Here is a 25,108-nt window from a genome sequence, read left to right as displayed (position 1 = left end):
ACCTACAAAAGAACTCCATGCACTCAATGGATACATGTGCATTAACTCCTCAATGCATAATCCAAACATTCCACAAATATGGAAAAAGACATATTAAGTTATTCAATAATGAAAATCTATCAACAAGTCTATTACAGAGTCAGGAATAGAATCAAACTTCTGGTTCCCCCATCCGTATCCAGTCCTTTGTTTCTGTTACCTAATTAGCTTAAATTATGTTGTCCTATAGATCAGAAACATAACTAGTTATAGGAGGGACACAAACTTCTTTCCCAAAAGCTTCAGAATCTTGTATTAAAATATATTCAAATTTAAAATTGAGAATGATTCCATAAATGGCAAGATGAACTTACTAAACCCAGAAAAGTATTTCATCTAATATTATGTAGAAGAGATCTGTAAGAAATGATGACTATAATTTTTTTTTTTTTTTTGAGACGAGTCTCGCTCTGTTGCCCAGGCTGGAGTGCAGTGGCACCATCTTGGCTCCCTGCAGCCTCTGCCTCCAGGGTTCAAGCAATTCTCCTGCCTCAACCTCCTGAGCAGCTGGGACTACAGGTGCCCGCTACCACACCCAGCTAATTTTTGTATTTTTAGTAGAGACAGGGTTTCGCCATGTTGGCCAGGCTGGTCTTGAACTCCTGACCTCAGGTGATCTGCCTATCTCGGCCTCCCAAAATGCTGGGATTATAGCTGTGAGCCACCACACCCAGCCTGGTGACTATAATTTTTAAACAGAGTCGGAGAAGGAAACTTGTAGAAAAGATCAAAGACTACAGAAGGGTCTGTATCTCTAAAAAGGAGTAAAAAGAAATAGAAGAAGGTGTGAAAGAATAACAAAATTCAAAACTAAAAGATAATTCTATGGAATACTACAATAGATTTGTGCCATGGACAAATGGCAAATTCTTTGAAAAATATACTTCCTGATAAGCATCAAATACATATCAATACATCTTCCAAATTAGCAGAGTGCTTTTTTCCCGTTTGACAGGGTATCTCCTGGGGAAAATCACTTATTATCAATATATGCTATTAATGTGATATAGCCTTTTCTGGGGGTTATTTGGAGATACATGGTTAAAAAATTTTTTTGATGTAGCAAAAGTTTTTTTTATACCTTCAGACTAAGTGCAGTAGATGAATTATTGTTTTCAATTTCCATATCCTCTCTGTTTTAAAATTACACATTCACACCCTTTGTCATATAACTTTGCAAGGCTTGGCCATGTGGCTTCTTTTGGCTAATGAAATGTTAACAAACCTGATGCCAGCAGAGTCTTAAAATGTATTTTAGTAGTTTGGCCTGCTTCTTGTGCTCTTAGGTAAACTACAAAATGAATACGCCCCAGGTAGCTGCTGTCCCTTCATGCAAGGCCTCAGAATAAACACATTTAGAGTAGACCTAACCAAACCTGCAGCCTGAAGGCAGGTTCAGACAGCCCACAAACTGAAGCAGAGGTGCCTGGCCAAGTACACCCTAGATCAGGAGAACCCCAGATGACCTACAGACCCAGTGTGAAAATAAACACTTAGGTAAAATGCCCTATAATAATATGGCACATTATTAAAGTGTAAGTTACTTCATCAAGCTTATTTTTCTTAAAGAGATAATCAAATCTTTGACCAGTTAGGTATAAGTACCGGCAGTGTTGAAAGCCACTCAATAAAACACTAGTTTCTGATGCAGAATTGTTAGGGTAATAGGTGACCAACACATCCAGTCATCACACATCTAGGAATTTCTCCTAGGACAATCAGAGAGAAACACGCATTCATATAGAAGGGTATATCTATCAAAGCAATATTGATAATAGCAAAAAAAAAAAAAAACTGGAAACACCCTATCATCAAGAGAAGAATAGTTTCAAAAAATCATGATATAGCCAATTACACTAATATTTAAAGCTGTTAAAAATCATGTTCTCAAAGAACACTCAAAAATCTAAGAAGATTTTCATAATAAGTTAGGTTTAAAAAGCATAGAAAGCAAGACACACCGTTCTACAAAAAAATTACAACATAAGCAGAGCAAAAGATTGGGTGGATAAAATAATTCATTTAAAGAATATAAGTGCCTCTTCTGTGTTAATATTCTATGTTAAATATTATACTAAATATTATACTAGGAACAAAAAAGCAAATAAAACAAACATGTTCCCTGCCTTCCTGAAACTAACAATCTAATGAGGAAGACAGATATTTAAAAAATAGTAATCCTACAGACATGCTACTGTAATAGAAAATGCTAATTATTCCCAGTATTTATTTCCCAATTCTTACTCAGTAATAGTCCTTGAATTTTATCTGGCCATGACTACCAGCAATAAACTACCTACATTTTCCAGACTTCCTTGCTCCTAGCGGAGGCCATATGACTAAGTTCAGGCCCATGGGATCTAACTGGAAGTGGTGCATGCAACTTCTAGTAAACATCCTTAAAAAATAAAGGGCTTGCTCTTTGTTGCTTCTCCCCCTTCTTACCAGATGGAGCAGCTATTTTGGACTGCGATGTGAAAGCTGCATGCTGAGAATGGCAGAGCAACAGAATAGGAGGAACCTGGGTTCCCTGACACCGTGGAACCACTCTCCGCAGCCCTAGCCCCAGAGGGACCTATAGAACTTTTAGATGAGAGAGAAATTAAGTTTTCCCTGTTTACATCACTCTTATTTTGGGTTTTCAGTCATTCATAACTGAATGTCTAAATGGAATAACTATGAAGGAAAAGTATGGTTCAATGTGAGATAATAATAGAAACAGTTGATTTTGACTAGAGGAAGGAGTGTCAGGGATAGCTCCTCTGAGGAAGTGACATTTAAGCTATGACATGAAACCTCACCAGGAGGCCACCAGGTAAAGGGAGATAGGGCAGCAAACTGTTCAGGCTGGGGAAACCAAAGCTGCAACCATGATGGTTTAACCCTGAAGCACCACAGTAACAAGCAACAAGCTTTGGGATGTTAAGATTGCCTCTACAAGAAAGTAAAATGAAAGCAGAGAACTACAGCAACTAAGTGCTTTGGCTCCATATCAGAATAGCTCCATAAAAGACCACATATGCCTATCAAAATATCAGGGTGTGGGGAGTGAGAATGAGAGTGAATCCTGTTAAAGAAATTAATAGTTGCTTCCACACTTCAGCATTACATCACGCCTATAATCCCAGCACTTTGGGAGGCCGAGGTGGGCAGATCACAAGGTCAGGAGATCTAGACCATCCCAGCTAACATGGTGAAACCCGGTCTCTACTAAAAATACAAAAAATTGGCCAGGCGTGGTGGTGGGCGCCTGTAGTCCCAGCTACTTGGGAGTCTGAGGTGGGAGAATGGCGTGAACCCGGGAGGCGGAGCTTACAGTGAGCCAAGACGGCGCCACTGCACTCCAGCCTGGGCAACAGAGCGAGACCCTGTCTCAAAAAAAAAAAAAAAAGTTGGATTCTCTGATTAGAGTGGTTCATATATTTAATACCATGAGAAGAATGTCATTAGATTTTTAAATGTGAACTATGCCTGAAACAGACAAGAGCTTGATGTTAAAAAAATTTTTTAAATCATATTTCTTGTCTATTTCTGATTCTAAAAGTGAAACATATTTATTGTGGAGCATTTAGAAAATATACATAAGAGTATACAGAAAAAATAAACCACCTGTAAACTTAACTACCTTCCAATATTTTATACTGACACTGTTTCTGCATACATTTACACGCCCACATACATATACACACAAAATAGACATAAAAATGAGACTGTAATGCACATAAAGTTGTGTATACTCTCTCACTTATTATTTCAGAGCACATTCCTGTATCATTAAAATACTTTCCAAAACCATGATCTTAATGGCTATATAACATATAATTTATTTAGCCAATCAAGTCAGGGATTTTCTGAATTAAAACTGTCAGCCACAAATTGAAGCCCTGCAGGTCAAGAAGCTGACTTTGAAATCTGCCAGTTTCTTTCAGAAATCTCAAGTTACAATTTAAAAGCACTAGAACCTTCCAACCAAGAATTCAGTGAAATTCACTGAGTTTTAGCCATGAAGGATGCTCATTAAAGGCTGTATTTTCCCAAATGGAGCATACGATTACATAGTTTTAAGGGAGAAACTAAGTAAGTATCAAAGATTGAAGTGGCAACAGTGAATAAGAACTAGTGTCTACTGCAAGAAATAGTGACTATCTGCAATGGTTTTGTCAGATGCAAAAAAAAAAAAGTTGTCAGATGCAACTTTTTTTTAATAAAACAAAAGAAGAGAATATATGAGTCCATTATTTGTATAATTAAAGTTTTCTAATAAATATTGAAAAAAATGATTACAGAAAAATGCACAAAGAAAAAGAATGGAAGCAAATATGACAAGGGGTTAAGTGTGAAATATGCCATTATTCTCCAAACTTTTCTGTATTTTAAATTTTTCTAACAAAAAATTACTGTTAACTTAAAATATTAGTCATATGGATAAGGTAATTCAGATTTTAGTTATTAAAGTGGAAGGAAAATTGGTTAGGTTCTGCCAGAGGATGAGTGGCTCCTTTGAGGGGGGGAAAAAAAAGGCATATAGCATTAGGAAACTGTTCTAAAATAAAACTATTTTATTTTTTTGAGACGGAGTCTCGCTCTGTCGCCCAGGCTGGAGTGCAGTGGCATGGTCTTGGCTCACTACAACCTCCGCCTCCTGGGTTCAAGCAATTCTCCTGCCTCAGCCTCCCAAGTAGCTGGGACTACTGGCATGTGCCACTACACCTGGTTAATTTTTGTATTTTTAGTAGAGACAGGGTTTCGCCACGTTGGCCAGGCTAGTCTCGAACCCCTGACCTCAGGTGATCTGCCCGCCTTGGCCTCCCAAAGTGCTGGGATTACAGGCGTGAGCCACCACACCTGGCCAATAAAACTATTCTAAACTAAAGAGTAATATCACATGTTGAAAATAAGTCTGAGGAGGGATAAGATTTTGAACTTTACAGCTGTGCTTCCTTCAAGTATTAGCCTACCTAAAAATGATATTTTTCTGTTCCATCAAGAAGGTTGTTTTAACAGTTAAGGAAATATAAAAATTGCAGGACTGGATTTCAGTTTCTCACTCTAGTTTTATTTACTTTGTATACCTAAAGTTTTCCTGATGTTAGACATTTTTTAAAATTCCAGTTTCAGAAATGCAAACTTAGTTCAGAGAACAATTAGAGCTTGCCACTTGATGAAATGTCTTAACATAGATAGTTGCAATTTTCTATTCAGTAAGGTCGCTAACAGAAAACAGATTAAAGAATAAAAAGTTACAGAATAAACCAAATCTATGTTAGTTCTCACAAACAAAAATTTCGAGTAGATGTAAATTTCTAAAAATTGTCCCACTTTCCCCAAATGTACTCTTAACTTATCTTAACTTTGCAACAGCATCCCCCAACCCCTACTCCACTAATCAGTTCTCACCTTCTTTCCCTGCTGGAACACGTGAATTTTTCAGCAAATGTGACTCATTCATTGGCGTCTTGTCAAACTAACCCTGAAACTATAAGGAGGCTCAGCGCTAACAGAATTCTAAAGCTAGAACACTTTCACTAACATACATCATGTTGACTTTAGAGAACTGAATCACATTCAGAGCCAAATACATACTAACCAACTCTGTTTATATTTTTCTTACAAATTGTTCTCCACCATCCCACCTCCTCCCAATTTTAGTTTGGCAATTCCCTAATCTAAAATACCTCCTGTCTGTGGAGAAGACAAGATGGGGACGCATAAGAATAGGAGGGAAGAATATAAAGCAGTTGTTCACTCAGCTTGGAAGATGATTCTATTCTGAAACATTAATGATTCATATCTCTTCCACATAATTCTCAAAGTTTATTTCTCCCCTCAATTAAATGAAAACACAATAGAAACACCATAAAAAATCTCCAGAAATAAATTATTCTCATTGTTATTATTTCACTAAATAACATTAAATAACAACATAAAAATCAGTTATTGAGAACTATTTAGTCAAAAATCTTCAATAAAATGTCACTGGCATGAAGTATCAACTGCAAATCACCTTATTCTTTTGATTAATACATTCACCTACTCCAAGACAGAAAACCACTCTTTCTAACCAGAAGGAGAGTGGTGGGGAAGAAACAAGAAAACAAATGCTTTGTGGGATTACCATAAACATTTACTTATAGCTCTATCAATTGCCACACTCCACCTGGTGGCAGGCACTGCCTGAATTGGTAAAGTGGAGGTCATCATACAAAAAATTCCAAAGAATATTTTCCAGGTGTCCTTGGAAAAAAGCAAGATGTTCTTCTCCTGCCCCATATAGAATAAGTCTAATAAGATTTCACCGAAGTTTTTTCACGTAATAGTAGGTCAATATCTAATAGAGATTAACATAAAGGCATGACCATACTTAGAATGGAAGACCTACATTTAGTGCAATCTAGTTACAAGAAGATTCTCTCCACAGTAAGTTTAATGTCAGCTCAAGGCTTTAAGACAAGTAACAAGGTACACGCAGCACCTACAAGATTCTCTATCACCTATTCTCACTAACTGCCTTTACCCCATCCCCTATGGGTAAACTATAGAGTTTAATTAACACAGTTAACGGCAGCCTGCCACATTGCTTTTAGGTATTTGCCAGTAACATATACCCATGGGATACTCTAGAGACTGATTTCAACCAAAAATAAAAATAGATAAACAGAGCTCAAACAAAATTAAAACCAAGTCTGGCTGCCCACACTTATTTTCACACATGAGGAAAAATAGCAGTTCTCTTAGAAGCCTCGAGCAGACATATCTTTAGAACACAACGTTAAAAATATGCCCCCCTCCCCTTTTCCCCTACCTGTTTCTCACTCAAAGCTGTGATTTTGGCTTGGAGTTCATGAAGCTGTTTCTTTAAGTCAGCATTCTGATTGGAAAGAAAAAATATCTGTGAGAAAGATATTTCATTTGTTAACAGAATAGTAGCAGGAAGACTATGCATACTGTATTACAAATGATGAAGCAACCCGAAGCATTTAGCCAATCAAATCTGTCATGCATTACACTGTGGCCATAATACCATCACCTAATGCACAGATCCTAAATATAGGCTCTTCACACCAAAACAGGAGCAGCTCCTCTGCAACTGTTTTAAATTACACCAAGTTTTATATTTGAGCATCTTGTACGGTAAGAGTACCTGTCCACTAAAATATTCTTATTCTTTATAGAAAGTATCCATTGACAGAAAACCCAAAGCTCCACTAATCACACAAAAGTAGGAAAATGGAGGTTATAAGTATGCACACACTACATGCTTTACAGCATTATCAACAAAGATAAGAGGTTTTTCTCCACTTGCCCTCTCCCTTATTTAGCAAAGTACATTTGTTATTTTAGCCTAGATCTGAAAAGCTGTCAGTACTGCAACTGCCTTAACACTACATCATTCAAATTAACACACTGACTACCAGGGCATTTTCTCAGTTCTAAAATTCTAGGAATCAAAAAAAGAATACTATTTTAGATGAGATACACAGAGCATGATTGCCTTTTACTAAAGTAGGCAAAAAATTCCAAAATTAAAGTTTTCAAATGCTTAATGTAGCAGGACAGCCTACTAGCAGACTGAATACCACCCTAATGAGAGACTGCTTTTACTTGATTTGTCTCACATACAATTCTTTCAATTTACCCTGCTTGGTCTTCTGTCAGGGTTAGGGAACACATCCTCCTCGTCTATTGAGTTTGGTTTACTCCGTGTGGACTTTTTTATTAGTGTAGTATTTGACATAAGGCTTCTCCAATGAGATCACCCACACCTGTTGTCCAACAAGTTACTGCCCTGCCCACCTCAGATTCTTCAGGTTAAGACAATTCTGTTACATGATCACCAACTATAACAGAAATGATAGTTTCTAGTAACATTTCACAGTTGCTGATAATGTAGTTTACCACATTAAATAGGAAAGGACCTGTTAATCTAAAGTCTACTACCTCTTGGTTCCCTAAATCCAATTTATTATTTATTTATTTATTTTGAGAAGCAGTCTCGCTCTGTCGCCCAGGCTGGAGTGCAGTGACAAGATCTTGGCTCACTGCAACCTCTGCCTCCCAGGTTCAAGTGATTCTCCTGCCTCAGCCTCTTGAGTAGCTGGCGTTACAGGCACCCGTCACCATGCCTGGCTAATTTTTGTATCTAAATCCAATTTAAATTGTGAATATACCAAAAAAATGAAGAAAAAAAAGGAGAAGTTTCTCACGGAAGTGGGATCATTCAACAGCAATAAGTATGGGCTATCAATGCCAGCTCTCAGAGTCAAAACACAATAGTTAGACCTGAGTTCTCAATTTATAGAGATAAGTGTTATTTTTTTACTTCCAAAAATCAATGTGCCTCAGTACCATTCTTCAATCAAAAACTTGATTTTACTTTACAGTGAAGCCTGTATGGACTGTTTATCAACCGAGATATAGATATAGATATAGATAGAGATATAGATAGAGATATAGATATAGATACAGATATAGATATATTTGATATTTGATAAACACTCTCCATACTTATGACCTAGTATCTAATGGTTACAAAAGAGACACTGCCCAATAATAAATATAATTATCAGAAGACAGGGTAAGTTTTTAGGAAAATATCTCTTCAGAAATAGAGAATAAAATGCCTAAGTGAAAAATGCCTATGAGAATTTAAAGAAAAGTTAACATTCTCTGTTAACTTTTCTGTTAGAAAGTAACATAAGGTACTTTTTAACCCTCCTTTAAGGGTTCTTTCAAAAATAAAATTTTCTAAAATGCTTCTTTTAAAAAATACTCTAAAATTCTTACCCTGAACACAGAGAATTCAGTACTATTCAAATGTTCTATAATATAAACTCCAAGTAAATAAAAATGGTTTGGGGTCTCTTTTCATAATACTGGGATGACAGAAAGCCTCAAAAACTCTGATTTTGAATAAGTGGGTTTATGGAAATGAATTTAAGCTATATGACAAGTATTAACTCAATATTTTTCTCCAAAATACTCAAACCAATTAATATAAAACCAAAATAATAGTAACAAAGATGAAATAATAGCTATATTAAAATAGAATGACTGAATTTTTCTAAACCCTTATACCCTGAAGATCAACGTATTAAAAATAATTGCTATTAGAAATGAAATAATTCTTAAAAGTTAAGTACCATCTATATTTAAGTATTTTACGGTGATTTTATTTTAAATTATTTTTAAATTTAACAATTAAATGAATAACAATAGTAGTTTTACCTGTGGATCCTGCTTCATTTGAGCAACCAGTTTCTGGTAATAAAGAGAGAAAAAGAGTCATCAGTCTTACATATTAACTCCCTACGGCCAATCAGGTTTAGACCAAAAAATCTAGGATTTTAAGTTAACACAAAAAAAAGACCAACACCACAATCAGAAAAGACTAAAACCTTCTGTGATCCATGTAATAGGCTCAGGAGACACTTCCTTTAATAAAAAAATCAAACCACCACTTTATATTTGAAATGAAAAAGTGCCTGATTTTTAAATCTGGACAGAGATGGGTGACAGTGGCTTCCGAAAGGAATTTAAACAAGCTGGATGGTCCAAAAGCCAAGCATCCCTTTCAAATGTTGTCAATGTCTAGAGTCCCAAACAAGGCCTGGAAAGAAGCTGGCCCCACACAAAACTGGCCTGTTTGTATACAGAGCAAAGGACAGATTTGGCAGGTCTATTGGTTTGGTTCTTACCACAGAAGGAGCTTAGTGTCCCATGTGACTTTGCCACTATCTTCTCTCAAGAAGGAGTTGGGTGCAGGGGAGGATAAGTTCAGTGGGGCAGTGATGCTCAGTTTTTGAGAACAAGCAAGTGCAGGAACAATACAAAACTCTAACTCGATTCCTCTGGGAAAGAGTGTGCTACCCAATACTGAATGGAAAAGATCTTTACTAGGGAAAACAGAAGCCCAAACAAATGGAAAGGAAAGGAAAGGAAAGAGGAAAGGAAAGGAAAGAGGAAAGGAAAGGAAAGGAAGAAAAATGAATGTCTTTTGATCTAACCCAACTTCTAAAAACATCGCTGCCCAAAGTTAACAATAACCATAGACAGAAGAATATGAAGGATAAAAGAGCATCAGAAGTCCTAAAGTATCTGGGAATAAGCTATTACCCAAGTCAATTTTTCATGTAATGGAAGAATTTGTCACTCTCTTTTGGTGACAAGGCACTTTTAAATTGTTTAGTTGTAAAATAAAACCTTTCTAAAATATACTATATATTTATTTAACTACTTTTTTTTTTTTTGAGACAGGGTCTTGCTCTGTCACCTAGGCTGGAGTACAGTGGTGTGATCATGGCTCACTGCAGCCTTAATCTCCTGGGCTTAAGTGATCCTTCCACCTCAGCCTCCCAAGTGGCTAGGACCCCAGGTGCACACCAGCACACCTGGTTAATTTTTTAATTTTTTGTAGAGACAGGATCTTGTTATGTTGCCCAGGCTGGTCTTGAACTCCTAGGCTCAAGGAATCCTCCTGCCTCAGCCTCCCAAAGTGCTGAGATTAAGGTGTGAGCCACCCACCCTAACTTCTTAAAAAGAAGAAAAAAAATTTAAAAATCAAGCTTTTATTGATACTTAGAGGAATGATTATATTAATATACTAAACTATAAACAATAGGTTCCTTACAAAAAAGGTCCCAAACTACTATGTTTTAAAGTTCTTAAATCCACATTGTAGTTTTCCAGTCCACTCCTTAACGTCAAGTAGTCAGCTAGCACATTTTGCTACTATTCTTTTTTTGTTTTTTGTTTTTTAAAGATGGGGTCTTGTTCTGTCACCCAGGCTGGAGTGCAGTGGCACAATCATAGCTCACTGCAGCCTCCAACTCCTGGGCTTCAGCAATCTTCCCACCTTAGCCTCCTAAGTAGTTGGGACTACGGGTGCACACCACCATATCCAGCTTTTTATATATATATATATATATTTTTTAAGAGATGAGGTCTCACTATGTTATCCAGGCTGATCTCGAAATCCTGACCTTAAGCAATCCTCCCACCTCAGCCTCCAGAGTAGCTGAGATTACAGGCGTAAGCCACCATGCCCAGCTCTTGCTACTATACTAACAACCCTGAAACCCAGCTCAAATTTGCTGTTTCAGACCTGCTGTTTGGTACACTCACTGGACTAATTTTAAAAAGACGAGTGAACAGGTTGTAATAATCTAAGAAACCCTCCTTTAGTAAAATGTATAATCCTTGGTATATCACTTCACACATTTATTCTAATTGATCAAAAGTCTTTCTCTCTGATGCTAAGACACATTTTAGATAAGTGAAGTTGCCAACTATGGGACCTCCAAATACACAAGGTATGTGTCACTATATGACTTCATATTTAATGGTAGTAGCTCTTCTATATCCTAGTCTTAACCTACAAAATAGAAACAATACATATTCCAAGAGTTTAAGGGGATTGAAACACAAGGTTTTATACACATACATTTTTACATTAATGCTAGCCACAGTCTTCAATGAAAAAAGCTCTTGATTTTCCTTTTTGATTTGGTTACCAGAGGGTTGGCTACTACGCTGTTACCTTTCAGAAGCTGAAAAAGGTTTTCTTCCAGACACTGGAATTTAAAAATTCACTGATAACCACATGAAGTCTTCACCTCTAGAGGAAATAAATAAGCCAATTTTTCTATCTATAAGCAGTTAAACTGCATTTTAGACAATCAGGGGTAGGACAGGACGAGCTGGGCAACTTACTGGACCATCCAAATCTGTAGTAACTTTAAGCTGACATTGTGTTAACAAAGTTAGGTTACTTTCCACCAGAATGCAGCAATATTTCTTGAGGATATACTTCACGCCAAAGGTAAGCAAAACAACCCATAGGCCAAATCTGGCCCGCCACCTGTTTTTGCAAATAAAGTTTTATAGAAAAAAGTCATACTCATTCATTTATATATTGTCTGTGGCTGTTTTGTCTGTGCAACAGCAGAGCATAGTTGTGACAAAAACCATAAATCACTCACAAAGCCAGAAATATTTTACTGTGTGTCCCTTTACAAAAAAATTTGCTAACCTCTGCTTTATACTATCCTCCATTCCATATGGAGTAAATACCCTGAAAATTTAAACGTGACTTCCATCAAATCTAAATAAGATCAAAAAAGGGAGGAGGAAAAAAGGCAATTTTCCCAAAAAGATGAGATATACATCACAGGACATTATTATTTAAATATTTACTGAACATCAACTATGTGTGCATTACTACTTTCGTAACTATCTCCCCATTCATAAAGAAAACACAAAGAACAAAAATATGCTTTCACTACACAATACCAGATAGTTTCAGAACACACTTTCTATCCAGTAAGCTCAATTTCAGCCCTAATCTCATTCCCTAACTGGAAATGCAACAAAGGGTGGCTTTTGTCCCACTATTTAGTCAAATGTATGTTCTGGCTTTGGTCTCAGCCTAGTAACCAATGCCCCTACCTTGATGTCATTTCTGGCATGCCTCAATTTGTCATGATCAATGATTATGTAAGTGACACCATATAAATTATTTTTTCAAAAATAGTAAAGTATTACAGATATAACTGGAGTGAAATATATGCTTTCTCTGTTAAAATATTATTGACATATAAATAAATGTTTATTATCACACAAACAAAATGTTGCATAAAGGATGAATATAAAAGCTATTAATTTTATGCTCAAAGCTGACAGTTAATATGAATAGTAAGAGAGTGTTTAGAATAACTTTAAGAACTATATCCCTTTTGAGTCAACAAATGTAAATTTAAAATTTTAATTAGATTTAAAACAGAATAATAAATATTAAGTATTTTCATAATTGTGATGTTTATAAAATTGGTATGCTTGAATTCAGAATATGAAACAAAATATTTAGTAATTAACTTCAATTAATTTAGGTCATGAGCCTTACAAGAAAGGATTATTTGGGACTTGCTCATATCTTGTAAAGAGGAACTAAAGCAGAATGTTAACTCAATACTTCTTCAGAGGAGGAAAAACTCCAAAAATCACACACAACATCATAAAATTATCCTTGATCCACACAAATTTCAGACTGATTACTGTACTCCCAAAACTCATTCTATGATGATGTCAGCTTTGAATAAAATGTGAATTTAATTTTTATCACTTGCCATTCAGCCAAACTGGGTATTCAACACACCTCTATGTTAAACCAATTTCACTCTGAAAAAGACGAGCTTGTTTTTGTAACAAATTTCTGCTCTCCTCAATTAGTAACAGAAGCAAAGTTAAAAAAAAAAAAAAAGTACACAGCTTATTACCTACTTAAAGAAGCCCACGTGCACAGGGCCAACTCTGCAGCGGAACAAGAGTTTAACAAGATCCGGAGCAGCAGCAGGGATTTCTGAACAGGTGCTTTTGAAGCTTCCTTTAAGTTCTCACCCACACTAATTCTGAGCAATGTGCAAATCTAGTAGTTACCAAAGGCCCAAGATATTCTCCCAACGATTTCAAAAGTTAATGTTACCTTAGACTACTCAGATAAACAAAGGAAACTATACCTAAGAACAAACATCTTTAGAAAGTAGTTTTACTTATCCTTCTCTCCGCTCCCATATCCCCAATTGTTACAAATTCAAAAGTAGTCAATGCATCATCCTTTACCACTTTTGAGTACCAAGGATTAGATACATGCATGTGTATGTGCGTCTTTGGCCTGATGTCCAGCTAAAGTCTAGAAAGATATAAAACAGTGGTACTCTGTTTACATAACAAATTTTAATTATGTAATTATATAAAGATAGCTTTTTGTAAAATATAAGAATTGTGAAATCTGAAATTTAAACATCTGTGAAGATAATCACATTTTCTTTAAGAAAGATTGGAATCAACGCATAAAGCTGAGTCATATGATCTGTAAAAACTTTAGTACATATGGTAGTTGAGTTAGACATGTTGTTATTTAAAACATGCAAGTTAAATCACATGAATAAAGTCCTTCAGATGAACCAAAAAGCAGAAAAAAGATTTCTTTCTTTTTTGTTAACACCTTTGGTATATGAAAAAAATCTTTTCAGTTCTTTTCTCTAGAAAGGAAGTCAGGAATACTTTCTTTAAGTTCTTAAAAGCAGTATCTGTGACTTTGTCAAGTAGTGATAAAAGGCAAACGACATGACTCTTGGACAAAATTGTCTTAAAGATTATTAAAAACTATACTAAACACCAGAGATGGACTTGTTTACTAATCTTAGCCATTACTTAACAACAATGTGGGAGAAGCCAATAATACAACGTACCTGGTGAACCTGAATTTCCACTTTAAGAGCCTCCTGTAGAGTCTGCAACTCCATCCTCTACCTTCTCCACTTTCTCTGCTAATTCTATAGTTTCTTCAGCCTCTGTTTAAAGTAACAAACTCCTCTTCTCACTGCAGCTGTAAAGATCATAAAATGTTTTGGATCATTACATTTGGAATAAATATAATATTTATGTCAAATAAATTATGTTAGTAAAAGAATATCTGATTCTCTAACGCAGGGCAAGAAATTTCCCAAAGAGATTTTTTTTTTCCTCACAACAATTCTTCAAGTATTTCTCTAAAGAACACTTCAAATAACTAAGAAATGAAAAACAAAAAAAAGGGTTTAATCTGGTCATGGAAACATCTAAGCACCCACTACATGCTCAGCACTGTGTTAATCACTACATACTGAGGATACAGAGCTGAGTAAGACCACTTCTGCCTTCAATGAGACTATAACCATCCAGGACATACTGTCCTCAGAAAGAGACATATAACAACAGAATCATACTTTTTTTTTTTTTTTTTTTTTTTTTTTTTTGAGATGGAGTCTCGCTGTGTCGCCCAGGCTGGAGTGCAGTGGTGCGATCTCAGCTCACTGCAAGCTCTGCCTCCCAGGTTCACGCCATTCTCCTGCCTCAGCCTCCCAAGCAGCTGGGACTACAGGCGCCTGCCACTACGCCCGGCTCATTTTTTTTATATTTTTAATAGAGACGGGGTTTCACCGTGTTAGCCAGGATGGTCTTGATCTCCTGACCTCGTGATCCGCCCATCTCAGCCTCCCAAAGTGCTGGGATTACAGGCGTGAGCCACTGCGCCGAGCCAAAATCATACATTTTTAAACTTCACACAGAGTGGACTGGAGAGTTCAGGGTTTCTCGGAGGTTAACGAATGCCAGGGTAGTTTTATTTGGATGGGTTCTTACTCTATATAAAAAACAGAGAAACTCAAAATGGGGAAATTCTGGTATAACTTAAACATTTACATTTAACAAATTAATACTCAAAACAGACAAATACAATGCAATATAACTGTGCTATCCACAAAGTTAGGATGTGGATATTTTAAAATGTATCTATCGTGTGTAATATGAGGTAGTCTAGTAATGGAACACATGTCCAGCTTTACAATGAAAATCATCTTTTTTCAAGCTTGCCAGTCATCTCTTTGACTATACATATAATGGCATGTGGAGATAATGTCAAAAGTCTAAATCTGTCAATGTGACACCCAGCTTGACCTTCCTATCTCCCCCAATCATCACTACTCTAATTTAAATTATTTCGATGGCTAATTTATCCTTTATTGTTTTTTTATTTTCTTGAATGTGGCCTTAGACATGATTTTAGGTACTCTGTCAAAGCCAAAGTCTGTTTTTGCCTGAATAAATTTAAATTTTACTTCAAATTTCTTTTTTTCTTTGCACCTATAAAGCTTGTAGCTAGAGCAGCTTTTTAGCATTCATATAAATTGGGGAAGGGAACAATCAGAAAGTTAGAGGAACCACTACTCCTTAAACCAATACAATAAGATTCATGATCTTCATATTTCTAAATATTATTTACCTATGGGTAAAGTCTATATTCAACCTAAGTTTTCTAAGAGTCCTTTGAAAACTGGTTTAACAGAGTTATAATGGAATCATTAACTAGGGAATATAGTCTTGTGAATATGAGTTTTCAACATATTTGCTTATTCTCATTAGGCATAAAACATCAGCAGAAATCTCTCTCTCAGGGCTTATATACTAGATTATATAACATCAAAATACTCAAACCTAAAAAAGAATAAATTCCAAAAGTGCAAAATTCCTTTCAATTCACATTTGCAAAGGATAGGAAAAGTTTACTGTATAATGATAATGTTAACCAAAACATTTTAAAAGGCAGTATATTTAAGGGAGATATTAACAATTTAGAAAGGGAGACATACTATGGTGAACAAATCTGGGTAGTTTTAGCTACTGTCTTTTAAAATATTTGGAATGATAACCAATCAATCAATAAATATTAGAATCATTAAGTCACTAAGACCAAGATTTTTGTTATCATGTAAGCTTACTCTACCTGTAATACTAAAGTTAAAACTACACAACCACTTTAATTTTAAATAACAAAATAATCTCCCCACTCAAATTCCTGACTTATGTATTACAGTTCTTCTTGAAAACAACACTTGGTTTTAATTTTACAAGGCTCTACCAGAAAATGTGTCCAAAATGATTCCTTATAATTTTTGTCAAGAATCACTTTGAAGTTGAAGGGGTATTTTTCAAATATTCATACTTCATTCTACTGACAGTAACATAAAACCATAGTCAACTCAATTCACATAAACTCTGGAAATGAATGGCAGGTTAAAACACAAAGAACTTAACATTATACATAACAAAGGGCTAATACAGTTTATATATTTAGGGCCCTCAAAAACTGACAACAAAAATCTATGAAAAAACAATTTACAAAAGAAATAAGAATGACCAACAAACATGAAAAACTTCCATCTTCAATTAAGACACAGAAATATAACTAAGATTATATGCTTTGTCTATCAAACTGAAGACCTATAAAATAATAATACTCTGAGCTGTCTAGAATTTGTGTCAGGTGCCACTTCGCAATTTGCTGATGGTTATCTCTAGGTAGTAGCACTGTCACTTATTTACTTTCCTTGTTTTGGGGTATTGATATTTTCAAAATTTTCCATAAAAAATGCACATCTTTTTAAACAAGAAGACATTAACCAAGGATTTGTAGATAAAGCATCAGAAAATGTTATACTATCAAACAAAATGCTCAGGAAAAGAAAAAGTTGAAACCAGGGTTTAACCTGAAGACTATTAATGTCAGAGTGCCTCGCACAATAATAAGCCTGCAACTCAAGTTAATGAGGAGCTGATGGCTTTTACTTTCTCCATCAGATTGTTGTCTGCTTCTCAGAGATACACAAAGGCATGAAGTTTTATTCAGCAAGGACTCTAAATGCCAATTACTCATTTTATTTCAAAATAAAACTGAAAGGGTTAAAAAAGTTTGGACTAGTTGTAGAAAAACATATGAAGGATTAGAAGATTCATTTGAAATTCTTTTTCTTTTCTTCAGAAAGATCTCTTTCTGGATAGTAATTTTAAGAGACTGGTCTGTGTGGAAAGAAACAAATTACAGACATGTATTTATAGTTTACAAAAACAAGGCAGGTACATGTTGAATCTTGTTTTTTTTAATTTTATTTTTTCTTGTAGAGAAGGGGTCTCATGTGTTGCCCAGGCTGGTCACGAATATATGCTGAATCTTTTGAAAAAATTTTTTTTCCTGAGACAGGGTCTCACTGTGTCACCCAGGCTAAAGTGCAGTGGTGCAATCACGGCTCACTGCAGCCTCAACTTGCTGGGCTCAAGTGATCCTCCTGCCTCAGCCTCTTGAGTAGCTGTGACTACGGGTGTGCCCCACCACACCTGGCTAATTTTTGTATTTTTTTGTAGTGACAGGGTTTCGCCATGTTGCCCGGGCTGGTCTTGAGCTCCTGGGCTAAAGTGACCCATCCACCTTCAGCCTCCCAAAGTGTGGGATTACAGGTGTGAGCCACTGCACCCAGCTGAAAAAATATTTTGAGGTCTTGGACATCTCATGCAGTCATCATCTGAATACCACTGGGAGGCAGTTTATAGCATCAAAAGAATTATTTGCTACATTTTTAAAAGATGATTTAACATATTTTAACCAATTCTAACAAGTTATAAATAACAAATCAGTTGCTGCAAGGTGAATACCATCAGACTCACAAGATGGTAACACACTGCATTCCACCATAATGAGTGACTCTCACCATCCAACAGCTCCACAAGTCACTATCAGCAAGGCCACTTGCCTAGCCCAAAATATTAGCATTTGCAATCTTCCAAAGTGTACACGTCAAACCATTCTGATACCTAATGGCCTCTAACTTTCCAATAACAACAACAACAACAACAAAACATAAAAACCAAACACACAAACCAAACAAACAAACACAATAATCAAATCCCACTAAAAAGGTCAGCCATGGTATCTGGAAAGCACACTCATCATCCCAAAAAACAAAAAACGCTAATTCTACTTACTCACTGTGTGACTACTCTCATCCTCGGGGTTTGTCTGTTTGTTTGCTTGTAAATCAGGAAAATGGAAACAATATCACCTACTTCATAACACTGTTGTGGTTTAAATAAGGCAAAATTATATGAAAAGCCCTTTGCAAACTGTAAAGTTTTATGATAGTTTTAATACACTTAATTCTTTTCTCTATACAGACTTTTTAATAGAACTTCTCTACATAGTATATATCTAGAAGACTGTAGGTTTTTCTGTTCTCAAATTCTCTATGGAGGTTCTTCTAACTATTTCTCTGGGTATACTTCTGCTTGAAGATATGTGACCTGCAGGTCTTTCATTACGATTCTAATAACTCGTAGGAAAGCTATAACTCCGATTTTACTGCTAAGAAATATTTTGCTGTTACTGAGTTGACAGAAACCTTTTTCCAATCAAAACTTGACTCATCAACCAACATTTCTTTAACTAACAATAAGTCCATGACACAGTGTGCCCCCAAAGTGTCCCTAAAAAGGACAACTCCATGTTCTCTATACCATGCATTTATTTGGTGTGAAATTCCTCTGCTTTTTATCTATATTCTCAGACACAATGTTTAAAGTAGGTTTAATTCATTTTTTTAAATAGGAAAAAGTAGGTCTTGACAGTCATCTACGTATCTTTACTTCTTGTACCATGCTTAATATTTGAATATCAGGTTTCAATTTGTACAAAATACTTCCTACTGTGTATCTAACATGTAGGTAGATAAAATAATATCTTTATTAGTGGTAGTGCTAAAATTACCATGAATGCTAAAAATAATAAAAATCTTTTAATACTATTTATTAAAAACTTTAACATTTATTAACATGAATCAATACAAATGACAACATTAAAAAACATAATGTAATGTCTATTTTCTTATCATTTAGCAAATTTTCAACACATCTTGATTTATTTTCATCAGTGTTTCTTTTATGACACTCCACAGGTGAACAGAAAATACTACTGCACAAAGAGCTTGGCAACCCTGATTTTAGAGGCGAACCCTCTGAATCTGGTAAGGTTGCTATGTTAAAATTCTGGTGTGACAGCTGTTGACCTCCTTAGCTAGTTAGATGTTTCTATACTATTAAATTATATATAATAATGTTGTTTCCTATTAAATCAAAAAATATATATGCATACATATCATTACATTTATGATATCTAAATGTCTGAATGTATGTGACTATAAAATATCTTTCTAACCTCTATTTGTTTTGGAGGGGGTAGGGGGCGGGTCCTCAGTTTTTAAAAAAGGAATCTCTACGCAGGTCATACCTCCACTGCTATTATGTGCCTTGGGCCAGACCAGGGTTCCCCATAGCACCCTCCTTCACAAGTCTTTGTAGTGTCCTGGACCCCTCCCTACCATCATCAGTGCTCAGCCCAATATACAGTTTCTACCTCTGCTTCCTGGGGTCCAGCCTGTCTGAATACACACATTCTTCTATTTCCTAACTTTCTTCACAAAAATCAAGCATGTCTACTAAATTATCCCAATCACATCCAACAAAAGGAAAACTAAGTAAATTTTAAAATACACAGAAATTGAAAATGGAGGAGGTTGGGGAGTAGGGTATGAGAGCATAGTGACAATGAGGCCAAGGTTTTAGAACTAGTTGTCACATTTACCAGAATGTTATTAATATTTAATGACTATTTTTTAAAAAAAACTGTCCAGACAAGCCTGGCCAGAATCTTACAAATATATACCACAGAAAGGATAACGCAAGTGGGTGTGGTAGTCTCAGCATAACCAATAAATACTTAATAGAAGTGGAAGTTATGGGAGATAGATTTCAGATCAATATAAGGAAAAGGAAGAACTAAGGATAAGAGTTGTACAAAAAAGGAATGGGTTACCTTATGAGGTAGTGGGCTCCCTGTCATTAGAAGTATTCAAGAATGCTGCATATCATATCCCCCTCTTGGAGATTCACAATGCACATTAGCATATTAAAGGTTCTGAGAAGTCCTGCAGTAAAGAAACCTGTTTAACTTTGTTTAATGCAGCATTTCCCAAATTACTTGACCACAGAACCCTTTTCCCACCCCCACCCCACCTCAATAATATTTATTTTTTGTGGAAGTAGAATTCCTCAGAATACATTATAGAAAATGAGCTACATTTTTGTAAAATGTGGTATTCAATATGTACCTGAATAACAACCTGTAAGGGATCTAGAAGAAACTGCCACACAAGGTAAAATATTGGAGGAGAAGGCCCTTAACCCATTTATACCTAGTGTTCCATTATTGGAACACTAAGCTTGTGGGAGTTATTTATATCCTACTGCTCAAGTTCATTGCCAAGGTCTGATTTTTCACAAAAAAAAATTTGCAACCTCTGGTATAAATGGGTTAATGTCCCTTCTCTAAGATTCTATCCCATGTCAAAGTAAAGAGCTATAGGATCTTGATTATTTATTTTAAAAGGTTTAATGAGAGAAAGGCAAGTAGAATAAAAAGGTAGTAAATGCAAGGATTAACTAGTTCAAGTGCCTCCATGAAACATGTTCAAATCCCGTCCCCAAAAGGAAAAGAGACACCACAAGCACCATAAACTATCAAAAGGAAACCTTGGCCAAATATCTACTATATCTACTCCACCCACCAAGTTAATTACTATTTGAGAGAGGATTTAAAGATTTTTTTAAAAAGGAGTAGTCTTGCACTAGATGACTACCCTATTCCAGCTATCTTATTTGAGTGTAATTTTTTTCATAATACACACTCTCCTAATAAAGTTAATATTTATTTGATGGCTACTCACTAGATTGCCCTGTGCATTCAAAGAAATGTTTAAGAATGATGAAGAGCTGTTAAAAAAAATCTATCAAAGTAGATATTAGGAAAAAATCTTTGCCGGTATGCCCCACAATTACATTTCTCTCTCTCTCTTTTTCTCTCTTTTTCCTTTTGAAGAATTATATAAAACAACACATGCTAAAAATTTACTATCAGACATGAGGCTAACTAATCCAATATTAAGTTTAAGAATGTAAATAAACACGAGTCCCAAATTTCAAAGTCAAGTTTCCACAGTTAAATTAACCTAAGCCATTTTGCACATATACTAAGGCCATCAAATATAACAGCATATTAAGTAACACAAAACATTATAGGAATCTTAATCTTTTTTTAAGAGATGAGGTTCTTGTTTTGTTGCCAGCTTCAAGCTGGACGACTTGAATTGGCTCAAGCCATCCTCCTGCCTCAGCTTCCTGAGTAACTGGCGCTATAGGCACACACCACTGGGCCTGGCTGGGAATCTGAACTTTTGAATTTCTTGATGTTTGAATTCTCAACCGGAACCATTACATTAAGGACATTTTTGGAAAACGGGACTTTTACATTTTAACAGTTTATCGAATTGTGGAACATGCAGGCCTAGCTGTATTAGCAGAAACACAAATGCATTTGAAGTATAGCTACGTGAAATTAGACAATTCATTTCCACTTAGTGCAAATAGCAAAGCCCCATTTCTGAGAGAGAGCCTATTTGCAAAAAAAAAAAAAAAAAAAAAAAAAATCACAATATTTGAATAATTATCCAGCTAGCATCAGGATCAGGCATACTATGTCTAACTAGTGAAAGTACTTACCAATTTTGGGGAAACTGGCTCTCCTTCAGCTCTCTAGCCCCCTATAACAGAAGAACGGGAAAATGGAATTAGACAACACACACATATTTATGACATGTTGTTAAAAGCTGAAGACTCAAACATTACTGATTTTAATAAGAAAAAACAAAACACACAAAAGTTTCCGAAGTTTTAAAACCCAAAAGAAAAAAAGAAGCAATAGGTAACTTTTACAGCAAAGAAAAGAACTCAAGAGCAGTTAAATTGCTACTTTTCCATAGTTTTTCAAGACAAGGAAAAGTAAGTAGTTGATAATTTTCCTTTCGTAAGAGACACATAGAAATGAAATGCACCTCATTTAAATAACATACAACTTACTCCTTCATCCCCAACAAATGACCTCTACTGTCAGTTGTTTTACATTAACAAATTAAGCTAACATCACTAGTTCTTAGTTTGGTCCTCATAAAAGGCATTCTTTTCAATTAATCTTGAAATGTATTTGCCTTATATAAGGCTTTAAAATCACAGCATTTTATAACAATGTATAGTCAGAATTTTAATTAAACTTTTTTTCACATTCTTAGATGTGACTCACCTTTTTTTTTTTTTTGAAACAAAGTCTTAATCTGTTGTCCAGGCTCAAGTGCCGTGGCACAATCACAGCTCACTGCAGCCTCAACCTCCTAGGCTCAAGCAATCCTCCCACCTCAGCCTCCTGAATAGCTAGGACTTCAAGTGTGCCACCATGCCTGGCTATTACTTTATTTTTTTGTAAAGTCACGCCTCACTGTGTTGCCCAAGCTGGTATCAAACCCCTGGGCTCAAGCAATCCTCCCCGCCTCAACCTCCCAAAGTGCTGGGATTACAGGTGTGAGCCACTGTGCCTGGCCACATCTTACCACTTTAGATTGTAAACCACATACACAAAAGCTATTTGTTTCTATGCCACATATCTAATCAGTGATGAAGCCAGAAAGAAAATTTAGGTTTTGGGATCCCGATCCAATATTAGGAAACAAAAATTAAAACTTTTCCCTTAATATTTTAGTATTAAATTATTTAAACTCCACTATGCTATGCTCTAAAACTACCTGTCTTCCTTTTGCCTTAAGTATGGTGTTTGTTGACTGATATCACTCCAATAGTGTCTCATTGCCTCAGGGAATATTTCAAAAGAGCTTCATGTCTCCCAGATTGTAAATCTTTGTTTAACCACGTACAGTTATACCAAACATACGATAAAATTATTTAAAAGGGCCCCAGTTCATGCAGTTAGCACTCATTTCCAAAAAAAGTCAATGTGCTATTCTATTCTGCCTTTTCTTTAGCAGCTGTCCTTTTTAAAGTTCTCAGGCCCATGCAAATAACAATTTTAATCACCAAGGTTAGGATGACTCCCAACCAAAAAAGAAATCATGCAACAATCTGTAGAACAATGCAGTTATTTAAAAGTGGATTCTTAACACTACTGATATCTATAGGACTCTGTGCCACTCAAAAGGTTGCCTCAAACAGTACCAGGCACATAGTAAATGCTCAATAAATGTTTGTTAAGTCAATGAATTGACTAAACAGACACTTAAGCTGTCTGTTGAGGGCTTATCTTCCCTATTAGGGCTTTCATGTTAGCTATTTTAGGCTGGGGATAATTTCTTATGCATCGATTTCCAGCAGCATTATTTGTTAAATGAATGACTTTCTGGAACTGTTTTCATCCAAGTTGTTGATTAGGAAGTAAAATATTACCATTTTAAAATATAGTAAAAAGGAAAAGACTGATAAATTGGACAAAATTAAAATTAAGAACTTCTGTTCATCAAAAAAACACCAGTGAGAAAGTGAAAAGGTAAACCACAGAATTGGAGGTGATAATTATATTATGTATAATCAACACAGGCTTATACCCAGAATATATAAAATATGTTGAAATTCAAAGTAATGAGGATGGGACTGGGATTTTAACTCATACACCATTTGAGAAAGTATTAATAAATGCTGCTGAAAAGTCATATTCAACAAAAGGCAGCACAATGTACATATACCTTATCTCCAAGGCATTTTCTCCAAAAATGAGTAGCAGGGCCAATCCTAAACTGATAAAGAATTTTGCCACGATATCCTGAAATCATGATGTCATGAAACTGCTCATAAGACTATTTGTAGGGACTGCAGAAATCACATAGAAAATCAAAGCCAGAGAAGTTACGTGATTTCCCCAAAGGTCACTCAGCTAGCTGATAGAGAAGCTGGAGAAGAGCTTACAGGCCCGAGATTCCTTGGCTGAGCTCATTTTCCACTAGACCTCACTTTCTCTTAACTCACTGCAGGAGTTACTCTTCTAAAAAACAAACTACAATAAACAGTAGCGAAATATTTTTGGAAAAGTCTGCACATAAAGTTTTAAAGAAAAATCACATAAGTAAGCCATCTTAAAATATGAAATCCTGGCTGGGCACAGTGGCTCATGCCTGCACTTTGGGAGGCCGAAGCGGGTGGATCATGAGGTCAGGAGATCGAGACCATCCTGGCCAACATGGTGAATAATAATTATTTAGTAGAAGTCTCTACTAAAAATACAAAAAAAAATTAGCTGGGTATGGTGGTGTGCACCTGTAATCTCAGCTACTCGGGAGGCTGTGGCAGGGGAATCACTTGAACCCGGGAGGCAGAGATTGCAGTGAACTGAGATCGCGCCACTACACTCCAGCCTGGAGACAGAGTGGGTCTCCGTCCCAAAAAAAGACAAATCATGAAATCCTTTAAACCTAAGGGATCTCCATGAATGGGCTTCAGAGGGGTCTGTCAACTGCTTCCTACTATATGCTAAATTCTATACATATCAGCATAGGTATACCTTTCTTGGAAGAGGGTCCATGGTTTTAATTGGTTTCACAATGAGGTTCACATACCCAAAAAGAGGAAATTATTTTTAGACTAATGATTCTTAAACACTGTGCACACCAGAAATTCCAAAGTGTTTCTTCTGAAGATTGAATATTAATTGACTACCATTTGGAAATTGACAAAAAAAAAGAAAAGCAAATATTTTATTTCTATAATTTAAGAAAACTGAGCAGCAAAAAGCAAGATCTATACACACATTTGTGCTTTT

General features: G+C 35.7%; 1 protein-coding gene across 45 annotated transcripts in view; it reads right to left on the bottom strand.

Moving 5' to 3' along the window:
• The window catches only part of PHF21A (PHD finger protein 21A), a 194,287-nt gene that overhangs the window by 143,009 nt on the left and 26,170 nt on the right, over window positions 1-25,108 (bottom strand). For 25 of the 45 annotated variants that reach the window (XR_010127558.1, XM_063670940.1, XM_054440429.2 and 22 more), the window contains 5 exons: window positions 22,015-22,055; window positions 20,273-20,384; window positions 14,286-14,422; window positions 9,265-9,297; window positions 6,842-6,907 (listed from right to left, as the gene is read on the bottom strand). Coding sequence is in view for 43 of the 45 variants with exons in the window: in XM_063670940.1 (XP_063527010.1) it covers window positions 6,842-6,907; window positions 9,265-9,297; window positions 14,286-14,339 (153 nt within the window). In the remaining 2 variants the exon portion in view is untranslated. Of the gene's footprint in view, window positions 1-6,841; window positions 6,908-9,264; window positions 9,298-14,285; window positions 14,423-20,272; window positions 20,385-22,014; window positions 22,056-25,108 lie in introns of those variants that run through there. The other 20 variants (XM_054440444.2, XM_054440430.2, XM_054440449.2 and 17 more) reach the window with 2 other exon arrangements.

Source organism: Pongo pygmaeus, chromosome 9, assembly GCF_028885625.2.
Source record: "Pongo pygmaeus isolate AG05252 chromosome 9, NHGRI_mPonPyg2-v2.0_pri, whole genome shotgun sequence".
Taxonomy (NCBI): domain Eukaryota; kingdom Metazoa; phylum Chordata; class Mammalia; order Primates; family Hominidae; genus Pongo; species Pongo pygmaeus.
Note: the sequence above shows the minus strand (reverse complement) of the source record. Positions and strands in the feature narration are given on the sequence as shown.